General features: G+C 37.5%; 1 protein-coding gene across 7 annotated transcripts in view; it reads left to right on the top strand.

The window, feature by feature from the left end:
* The window catches only part of pitpnm2 (phosphatidylinositol transfer protein, membrane-associated 2), a 91,288-nt gene that overhangs the window by 34,147 nt on the left and 45,137 nt on the right, over positions 1-12,004 (top strand). For 6 of the 7 annotated variants that reach the window (XM_079804983.1, XM_079804986.1, XM_079804985.1 and 3 more), the window contains exon 2: positions 2,892-3,085. In XM_079804983.1, coding sequence (XP_079661109.1) covers positions 3,008-3,085 — 78 coding nt within the window. In that variant the 5' untranslated portion in view covers positions 2,892-3,007. Of the gene's footprint in view, positions 1-1,553; positions 1,691-2,891; positions 3,086-12,004 lie in introns of those variants that run through there. The other variant, XM_079804984.1, reaches the window with a different exon arrangement.

The raw sequence follows: 12,004 nt of genomic DNA on the forward strand, positions 1-12,004 counted from the left end.
GAGATGCTTTGCAGAATATCTCAGCTGTTCTTTTCCATTAAATGAATGCATACATTGACCTCAATCGAACGCTCTCCATTGACTTTGCATTGTGTGAAGCGGCCTCCTTGTCATTTCGGACTTATAACAAAAACAGAACAATGTCTAAAAGCGGGCAAAGTGTACAGCAAACAAGCTAAGCAAAACCCACAACCAAAAACCCAGAAGTTTGTTGACTCAAAAAACACAGGCCATTGAACCAGAGTGCGACACGTTATATTACACTGAGAGGTACACACACTAGAGGGGAACGTAATCAGCGACAGGAAATATCATATATAAAACTGACATTTGGATATTTGACTTAACAGTGACAATATGTTTCCTGCACACATGCGCATACTGAGGCATATTAAGTGTCAGGATCCCAAAATGTACCCATTCTTCCTGCTGAAGCGTCACGTTTTACTGCCTTTATCCACTTTTGTCTCCTTAAACTCTCGGTTTTTTGGGGGTCGACAGCTTATACAAACTTATTTCTGTGTTTTTTTAGCTTGTTTGCTGTACACTTTGTCACCTATCAGCTTTCAGACATTGTTCTGTTTTTTGTTATAAGTCCGAAATGACAAGGATGCAGCCTCACGCAATGCAAAGTCAATGGAGAGCGCTGGATGGGCGTGGCCTAAATACGCTCTGTCGCTATAGTTTTTCCACAATGGATCAAGTCCAGACCGAACTTCCCGACCTCAAATGTTGTGGGCGGGGCTACGTTCGGCTGGCATCCAGGCTATGAATTTTCAGCATCAACACTCAAGTCTTAAGTGTCACAAGATTCCTTCAGAAATCATTTTAATATGATAATTTGCTGCTCAAGAAACATGTATTATTACTATTATCAATGTTGAAAACAGCTGTGCTGCTTCATATTTTAGTAGAAGCCAAGATAAAAAAATTTTTTATAGGATTTTTTGATGAATAGACAGTTCAAAAAACAGATTTTATTAGAAATGTCTTTACTGGAATTTTCATTAATTTATTCCACCCTTGCTGAATAAAATCATTCATTTCTTAAAAAAACCAAAAATTTACTTACGGTAGTGGACTTGTAGCATTTAAATTATAAATGAAGTTATTTATAATTATTAAAAAAAAACACATTTAAATTCAAAATAAAATGCAGGTTTGTAACAACATGAGGGTGTGTAAACAATGACGATTTACAATTTTTGGTGAACTGTGTCTTATAATTCTCTCTAATAATACCTATGCTTTGGAGTATCTTGGAATGAGGCAGTGGTGATAAACAGTAGTTTGGTCTCTAACCTTTCCTTTTGTCAGCCTTTGATTATTGTTACTATTTTTAGACTCGTCGAGGGTCCAGCCAATCTATTGTAATTGTGTTGAATGCTTCCTTTTCACCAGGGGCAAGACAGCGCAATCACTGTGCAAACCTTTTTACTGCAAGTGTGCGTGACGTAACCGAGCCATACAAGCTATTTATAGACCAAATAGCAAGATATTTTTCGTCATGGATGCCATTTTTAGCTCTGACAGCTGTTGCACCTAACATGGCCCCTCTTGGGAGCCCTGAGATGGTCGCTTAGTCAATGGTTGGTGATTGTTTATGAGTCTTATGGTGTTTGTGTTTACACCAGCTCACCTTTCTGCTCACACGCTCAGCTGACCGCTTTACCTCTCAGGGAAGAGTTGGGTAAGTTGTCTGTGGATAATCCGTCTTACACTAAGCGGCCTGTGTCATGTGACGCACCCTGTGGAACTGCAGGAGAGTTACGGTGTCTGCCGGACCTCTGTGTCATCAGCAGGTGGATTTACGTTTCTTACGGCAGCCGAAGGTCAAAACGAGGCCCCTTGTGTTTTGTTCCTAGAAACCGCTTGCATAGATGTCATTCCATTGCAGCACTTCTGCCGTACAGTAACACTGTATTTATTAGTCGCGAGTTGGTTGCGCTGGATGTGTTTCAGACCACTATGTCTGTGTGTGATTATACAGAACATCTGCTAGTTTTGGGTTTTGTGACTGATTATGAAGTAATATGGAATATGCTACTTTGTAAACAGAGAAATACATAGTTTCTAAAGATGCTTTACCGCTGTTTTTACACACGTATACACACACATACAGATATAGTTCTGTTTGTGCAATTCGTTTTTTTATTTCTATATATCAACACATATAAGATATTATTATTAGGGCTGTCAAAAGATTAATCGCGATTAATCGCATCCAAAATAAACGTTTGTGTTTACATAATATATGTGTGTGTACTCTGTTAATTATTATTTATATATAAATACACACACATTCATGTATATATTTAAGAAATATTTGCATGTATATACTGTATATACATTTATATAATCTATAATATATATAAATATAAATGTTTTATATATAAAAATATTTTTTTCTTAAATATATATATGCTTGTATGTGTATTTATATAAAAATAATAATTAACAGAGTACACACACATATATTATGTAAACACAAACTTTTATTTTGGATGCGATTAATCGCGATTAATCTTTTGACAGCCCTAATTATTATTAATAATTTTCATACTGACCGCTGCTTTTTAAAGACACTGTCTGATATTATCTAGTCATTTTATTAATCAGCATTTTTGTCTTGTTTTCCTGTAAATGTATCTCAACATCCTTCAAACAACATAAATGTACTCAAGAAGCAAACTTGCCCAAGATATTAAGACTTTCATAGAAATGTTTGTTTTGTTTTAAGTATTTAAGCAAATTTTGCTAAATTTATGCGGTTTACGGTGAAGACTGATTATGTTTTGATATGTTCTCTGAAGAACCATATTACGCAACAAATCTCAAAAGTGTTCCCCGGACAACCGTCGATGTCTGATCTGTTTGTGTTTTCTCCCCAGGTCTGAGAATGAGCTCGGCTCCTTCTCTCTGATGAACTCGAGCTAAGGGCCATCCTGGTGGATTTGCCCCTGACCCAGCGGAGCGTTTCCAGCCCCAGCCCCGCTCCACGCCCATCATGCTGATCAAAGAGTACCGCATCCCCATGCCCATGAGCGTCGAGGAGTACCGCATCGCTCAACTCTACATGATTCAGGTTTGCTCATGGTTTTATCTTGCATTAAAGCAGTAGAAATTCTGCCATTATTTACTCAGCTTCACAATGACCACGTCTGACAAGCTCCAAAAAGGATAGAAAAAGTTTGGACAACTTGTGTGCTATATTCCAATTCTTTGGAAGTGTTATAACATAATAATAAAATATGATGCATAAACAGTATGATGCAAATAATAAAATAAGTTAAATGTAACATTTTAAATTGTTATCTACCAAAAATATCCAACATCAAAAGTCTCACATCAAGTATGGGACCAACGGCATCTAATCTGCGCCATATTTTGAGATCTACAGCTTAAAAATTGGTCTGTTCTAGGGCTGGGTAAAAATATTGATTCCTCAATTTTAATCGATTCTCATTTTTTTAAACCAATATCGATTGTTAAAGCTGTACTTGATTATGATTTCACTTTTTAAACTTTAGTTAGTGTGTAATGTTGCTGTTTGAGCATAAACAACATCTGCAAAGTTAAGACGCTCAAAGTTCAAAGCAAAGGGAGATATTTGCTTTTACAGAAATCACCACAAACGGCTGGTAGGGACTACAACGAGCTTATTCACATTATTCATGTAACATCTACATAAACACGCCCCCGGGAACACGCAACGAAGGGTGTGAGGCCATATTGAGAAGAGGAAGAGTTGTTGTATGACAACATAAGGTAGAACCGTAATTAAACTAAACTATACCTGTTCTATCCCCATGCTGGATCTGTTCTCTGGCTCTGTGCATCTTACGACAGTTCCCACATGAGCGATTTATAGAATATGCTAATCAATGACTTGAAGGTAGTAACTCCACATTAGCTACATAAATTCATCAACTATCCATTCAGAAACGCCCTGTCGCATTCGACATGTTGTCACTTCTTCTTGAGTCTCTCCATAATTGTCCGGTAATCAGAAAAAGTGCAGTAATCAGAGCTGCTTACATGAGCTCTTGAAGCTCCACCCTCTTCCATCTCGTTAAAAGGGGCATTATAGGACCCCTTTAAATTTTTTTTTAGTCAATGCCTCCCATCCAATAAATCGCAATAAGCTTTGTTACTTTTAATGTGAAACAAAGTCGACATATCGCTATAGTTATAGCACAAAATAAACATGAATGAACATCAGAAGGTATGTTTAAAGGTCCCGTTTTTGTGTTTTTTTGAAGCTTTGATTGTGTTTACAGTGTGCAATATAACATGTGTTCATGTTTCGCGTGTAAAAAAAACACAGTATTTTTCACACAATGTACTTATCTGTATACTGCTGTTTTCACTGTCCTCAAAACGGCTTGAAAGATTTCCCTGTTCTATGAAGTCCCTCCTTCAGAAACACGCAACGAGTTCTGATTGTGCCAGCGGTTCCCGTGTTGTGATTCGACAGCAGCTTAGCGCACGCAGAGCGCACGTTACCGGAAAGGTCACTCGACGACATGGCAACAAACAAACTATACAAACGCAACCGAACGCAACACTTCCTATTCTTCACGCGGGAGCAACAAGACCACGCCCCCGCGGAGGTTAGTCGACAAACTGCTCTACTGACGTAATTAAAGCAGGAAATACCAGGATGTAGTCCTAACCAGCCGTTCGCTGTAGGCTTTGAAAGGGAACTTCTGTTAAATAAAATATCTCGCTTGGCATTGAACTTTGAGCTTTATAATTTTACAGGTATTATATATGCTCTAACAGCAACATTACACACTAACTAGTTTGAAAAAACCCAAGTTTGAAAAATGGGATCACGAAGAACAGGACCTTTAAAGATACTGAAATCAGTGGCATGTCTCCTGTTAATTGCTCAATCTGTGTTTTAACCTCTGAAAGGCGTCAATAAAACAGCTTGTAAACAAATGTCACGTAATTTACATTTACCGCAGAAAAACCAGAAAAATTATTCTAAAGAGGAGAATTTTGCTAAATATGTGCATGTATATTGCATATTCTTATAGTTTTACTTAACCTGTTCTTCAACATGTATGTTTGAATAAATCCGTCAAATTTTTGACAGCCACCATTTACAAATCTGCTCATATTATATTAATGTATTACCAGCTGCTATATGTTTATTACAGCATTACTTGAGAATTTTTTTTTCTTGAGAAAATTTGCCATGTACTGTACCTGATATATATCCAAATTATGGAATTGAATCGCAAGCTTGTGAATCGAAATCATATCGCATCAAAATATGAAATTTGTGTCAATATCCAGTTATAGTATGTTCTTCACAGGAAACTTTCGTACATTTTAGAGGACTTATTTTGAGTCATTCTGTTTATTTTTGTGCTTTTTTTTAGCCTAATTGAAGCTTGACAGACTTGGTCACTGTGAACCATCGTGTGGAAAAGAGCTGTGTGAATCTTCTTTTGTGTTCCATGGAAAAAATAACAGCCTGTGGGTTTGGAACAACTAAAATGGCTGAATTAAAATTTTTGGGTTTTCCTTTTAAGCACATCATGCACTTCTGTTTTTTCTGCGAAGTGCGTAACATACAAAAAGATGTGACTCACAGCTGGCATGCTTGGTGTTTCCTTTTTTGAAACTTGCTGTACTCTCTGGGTCAATGCAATGAAATTATCATGAAGGTTTGAATCATTCAGATATGATGCACATGCAATTTTACAGAACAAAGATGGTGTTTCACGTCTCGTACCTCAGTCTATTTTTGGTAGGGCACAACAGTTTCACATGCTCTAAATATTTCACTAAATCTGTTCCGCGATCCCCTGAGAGAGGATGTCAGAGAGGTTGTGGGTGCTGGCGAGGCAGGAAGCACTTTACGCATTGTGCTGATGCCGAAACCACCAGCATGCTCGTGGAAAAAACGCTGATGCTCATCGGCAGCCAGAAATCAATACGCACCACTGCGATGTGCTAATGTGGATGTTGTGAGTGTTTCAAGAAGGGCTAATGTTGTGAATTGTGGTCTGAACCATGGCATTGTTGGTTTACTTCATGTTATTGGTTGAAAAGGCAAGGTAATATCTTTGTTTTGAAACCTAGTAAGCTCCCTAGATAGACAGAAATGGTCAAAAAAGCTGTTCAAGATGATAAGCAGCAATATGTTTTAGTTTTGTCCTAATTCTAAGACAAGTATCCTTCATAGAGAAGGCAATTCCAGAATGCACTGGGCCGAGCTGAACAAAAAAACAAGATGGCGAACAATTCAAAAGTAATGTTGAATAAGTGCGTTTCAATAAAAATAGTTCAATGTAATGGGGCTGTATGACTAATCAAAGTAAAACCATAATTATAGGGCACTATGAAATCCGTTTGATTTTTTCCCAAATTACGTTTTTTCCATTTAAATTTGTCTTGACTCCATTTTAATGGATAATTACATTTTAGTAATTAAAATCATAAAACTTATACAATTTAACAACAATTTATTAAAAGTTTTACAAAAATTACATGTTTTGGTCCCTATGAAATACGTTTTATTTTATTTGATGAAATTCCGTTAGATTTTTACCAAATTCTGTCTTTTCTGTTTCAAGTTTTCTGGATTCCATTTTAATGGTTTAATACATTTTTAATAATCAAAAATGTCTATTTAATTGAATTCATAAAAAAAAACATTTAATCATATGAAATTAAACAAACTCTTTGAAAAAAAGTGCTGCACAACAGAGCATTACTTTTAAAATTAAAACATAGAAGAAAAATGTTGATTATTTCTTAATTTTTTTAATGTTTGAATTATTTATTATTATTATTATTATTAGTGTTATTAATAGTGTTAGTATTATTACATTGAAACGTAGCTAAATTCTACTGTACAACAAGTATTATATTTCTGCCACAATTTCTTCAAGTTAAACTTTTATTCTGACAGGTTGCCATGAGGACCTTTTGAGTTTCTGTGTGTTTGATATGATGATAGTTTTTCTCAAATGAAATTGTAAAATGCTCATGAACGACTGACACATTTTGACAAATTGCGTGAAATTCCGTGTTATTCAGTAAAATCCCGTCGTTATGACCGGATTCCGCGATTCCCTTCACGTTTTCCTCATCGTGGAAATCATAGGGCCCTATAATTATTAATAGGTTGTTGTCAACAAAAGAGAAACTTTAAGGTCTTCTTACAGTTTTCCTCCAAAATAAAAGTAAACAAACCTGGAAACTTTTTATCAGAACAAGTGCAATTAGAGATTTTCCCCAAATTGTGCAGTCCTAAAATGTGTTTAAAGTAGGGTTTTACCCAATATCTGTGAATGCTATGTAGTTTTTATTCCTTTTAGACTATCATGGCAATCGTTTATCAACATGTTAACGTCCAACTCTATTGGAATCGATTGTAAGTTGAGTCTTGAGTTCATTTGTGTGCCACAATGTTGCTGCTTTACATAAAGAGCTGTATCTAGCGAAACGTCTGTGGAGGTTTGGGTGAAATATAATGAACTAGCACGTCTCCAGCATGCTCAGATTGTTCTTCAAGCTCACAGTGAGGTTACAGCCACAGATCTAACTGAGCTTCCACCCACATGCTCTGCTTTCTCTGAATGGTCTTATAAGGTTAATTAGCAGTCTGTCAATGCAGCTGCCTCTCAGTGTTGTTGTCAGTGAGGTATTAAGCAAACGGCCCCTATAGACAGCCAGGACGTTACTATCCAATCGCAGCAGACATGCTAAATTTAAGCACTTGTGCTAAGTCAGTAGACCTCAGAATCGAGCCTAAGCGATGTTGATTCACTCAAGACTTGAAGTCCTTAGGGAACGAGTGTCTAATTAGCAGATTTCTGAAAGCGTGAGTCATCGAAAGTGTGAAGTAGCGTCCATATGACTGATGGTGGAATCGGTTAGGGTTGGCGTGGAGATTCGAAGTTTGAAGCCAATTAACACGCTAATTCTGCATCTGAAGAGAACATTCTATCCTCGTCCTTGTTAAAGTTAGTTTCACTTGTTTATTTGGATCGTTTTGTGCGTTCTTTCCAAGTCCTCCTGTTTATAAGCACCATCTGTTGACATGCCGTCGCAGAGTTCCCCTAATGTGTGTGCGGTGGGCACGCGCACGGTTCGGCATGCTCGTACACACTGTCTGACTGACCCCGCTGGTGTAGTATTAAACCGGCGTGTGTGTTTGTGTGCCCATGCTTCCGATTACAGCGAGTGCCGTTCTAGTAGCCTCATGTTACACGGCAGAGCTCTGGTCAGAAACCGTGAACAGATGTTCAACGCAGGTGGAAATATAAACAAAACTAGCTCCGCTGTGGAAGACCTGAGGTGGTTTCTAGTGTGTGTGATGCACCAAAGATGAGTTTTTTTACTTCATAAGCCAGTGGGTGTCATCCGAGTTGTCACACCAGTGGGTAATGGATTTAGATTGTTTGGTTGATTACTTCAAGCTTGGGTGGGGCAATCAAATTAAGACACATCATGGATGTTGCACTGATTTTAAGTGCACTTTGCGTTTGGCAATTAAAGGGATATTTGCTGTTAATTTACTCGACCCCGGGCCTTCCAAGATGTAGGTGACTTTTTTTCTTCAGTAGAACAGTAAAGAAGACATTTAGTGATTCATATAATGCAAGTCAACGACTAAAGCTGGGCGCACACGGTGCGATATGTATGTATTTATTTTTATTTGTTGACAAATCGTATGGAAATCGTTGATGCTCGTATGGTCGTGGCTCGAATTGTGTGAGAGGAATTAAGAGCAGAGCCGAGCACTTTATGAGCACCTATTGACCTCTCGATAATTTTAAAACATGTTTAAAAAATTTGGGGAGTCGACCTGATTTTGGCCAGTGTATATAGGCTGTCCCCTATTGCCAAATCATACACTAGCACGTCTCACAGGCTAGATCTATGAATATTAGTATAGCCCAGTGGCTGCAAACCTAGAGCGTGCGTTTACACTGAATGTGTTTACATGCATGTTCTTAAGCCGATTATGTTTAATATGCCAGCAATGCACGTGATCATATAAATGCGTCATAAAAAGGTCATAAACGCTTTAAGCATAAACTGATCATCACAACTGGATTTTTGCCCCTTATGCCGATTTCATGTAATGCCCCTTATGCCAGCATGTAAACGCATTAACCTGATTTCTGTCGGCTTATTGAAGTGCACATGTGTGATATGTGGCAGGAACCGTCCTTACTGTGAAATTAAGTTTTATGTTTAAATTTAACTTTGAAAGCAGACGTCAAACGCTCCTGTGTATCTGTATAAGTGATCGGTGAAGAGCGTCAAAGATGTCTATTTACAACGTGTTTTTGAAGCGTTGATCATTGTAGCCAATCACAGACATGTTGAGCGCATGAACATAACGGCCAATCAGAGGTGTTTAAAAAAAGGCACTCAAAATGCTGGAGGGAATTGCTGGTATCGTCACATTTTTTTTTACATTTCAGTACTGACTTTTGAAAACACTAGTTACAGATGCAGCATAATGCATGAGCCCTAAGTTTCCTGCTGACATGTTGCAATACTCTTCTTCGGGTTTTAATGCTTTATTTAACATCACAATCGACATAACAAATTAAATATTCAGAGTCAGATACGCAAATTATTAAGTTTTGACCACTACTGGGTAATTACCTGATTTATTCATATTTATTATATATATATATAAATAATTTGCTTGCGTTGTTGGGTTATTGGTTTGCATATAAACCTGGACGAGATTTTTGTGAGTTATCCGCGTTCTGGTGTGCATGTAAACATGCTCACTGACACACACAAATATAAAAACCCTCTAGTTGTTTTTGTTGAAAGTAATAACGGTGTTTTTCTCTGCTTTACACCAAATCATTTGCACAGTAGCACACTCAACTTTTTATTTTCATTCTTTTTTTCTATCCGAAGCTCCAGTCTCCGCCGAGTTTAGTGCAAAAGGTCATGTGATTGCAGAGATCGCCATGCAGTACAGTCGTGTACCAGCTGCTTTGACACAATTATCAGGTTAACTGAATCGTAACGTGCGCAATGTGTCCGAATTCGCACAGTTGTACGCCCACCTTTGGTGACGGTAGCCATTGACTTGCATTATATGAATCACAGAGGACCACGGGTTCTGCTAACAATCTTCTTTACTGTTCTACTGAAGAAGAAAAAAAAGTTACTTACACCTTGGATGGCCTGAGGGTGAGTAAATTAATAGCAATTTTTTATTTTTAGGTGAACTATCCCTTTAAGTTTCCCAAAAAAATATATTTTTTTACTTGCTTTCAAGTTGTTCCAAACCTGTATGAATTTCTTTCTTTTGCTGAACACATAAGAAGATATTTTGAAGAATGCCGATAACCAAACAGTTAATGGACCCCATTGACTTCCATAGATGGAGAATGAAGAAAAAGAAATACTATGGAAGTCAATGGGGTCCATCAACTGTTTGGTTATCGACATTCTTCAAAATATCTTCTTTTGTGTTCAGCAGAAGAAAGAAATTCATACAGGTTTGGAACAACTTGGGGGTTCATTCATCAGGTGAACTATCCCTTTAAGATTATTATTATTTATTTATTTTTATTATTAGTGTTTGATATAAACTTACAGTTGATAAGTTTGATTCATTTCTGTGAGTCAGTTCTAACACTCTGTTCAAAACTTTGATTCAGCAAATCACTTGTGTCATCACACCAAAAAGTGTTAATGGAATTTTTTCAAATATTAAAATGTTTTAATTAAAATAAACAGTATGTAGATTAATGTTTCTGTTTATATATTTATGTATTATATACGTTTATATATATTGGTGTATTTGTACATATAAATAAAATGATTGAATTCTATACTTTCTTGTTTTCATTTAATAAAAAACTGCTGTAAAGCGTCTTTTGCCTCTTTTTCAAAATGTATTGTACTGATCTTTGTATTCATTTTTACCTGGATTTTTACAATATTTTACTTATGGCATGAAACCTTTTAAACCTATTTGGCAACAGTGGCCCCTCCCAAAAAAATCATCCTTTTAAGCCATTTCAATGCAAGCACATAATTATATTGAGATATATATTGAATATTGAATTTTGCTCTATACACCAGCAGGCATTTGTCTTTCCAAAGCTTCCGTCACAGCAGCATCACACTTCCCGCTGTATCTCTCGCTCTCCTGTTTTCTCTTTCTCTCCCCTCCGGTCAGACCCCCCCTCCTCTGCAGCGTCACAGCTGAGCTCTGGTTGCCATGGAGACCTGTGACATCAGCCCGAGCGTGGCGCTCACTGCAGTCATTTGTTTGCGGCGCGAGAGGGAGAGGTCATGATGATGCAGGCCTGTTGCCAGGGCAACTTCACTCCCGTGATTTCTGCTCTCCGCAGATGGGCAGCGCGGCGAGGTTAAACCTCTCACATGATCTTGGCCGTCCGTGACCATATAGGGCAGCATTTGCTTTTCGGCCATCCACGGACATACTAAATTAAGGGGAGAGCTGAGCGTGGCTTCGGCAAGAAATGGGAATGTTTTGAGGGCAAATCCCAGCTGCTAAATTTCAACTGGAGAGCAGGACATCTCTGTGGATTCTCCTTTTAGGGCCTAGTCGTTTTTCATTTGAATAAAAGTCATCCATGTGAAATATGTAATTAGCTAGAGTGCACAGGAATCCTGCCAGGCTAAACTGGAGATCAGTTTTCTGCTTTCTATCAGTTACGGTAGTCGCAGCACGGCTCTTGGTGCCAACCGTGCATTTTTATCATCTTCATTATGACCTCTCAGCAGTTATTGGCCTTTCAAATATATTCAGTTTGCATTATTTTTGTCATAAACCATGAGTGAAGTGCTTTCTCAGCATAAAGTACCTTTTGTACCATTGGTACTACCTTCATATACTAAATTATTATTATATTTCAACCATTTTAGGGTCTGATTCTATCAAACTGGGTTTTTTAAAAGTGATTATCCGAGCTGTCATTGTTTAACCCGGAAACATCATGTGATCATCAAGTGATCGATTGTGTTCAGA

This window comes from Gobio gobio (assembly GCF_949357685.1).
Source record: "Gobio gobio genome assembly, chromosome: 22".
NCBI lineage: Eukaryota > Metazoa > Chordata > Actinopteri > Cypriniformes > Gobionidae > Gobio > Gobio gobio.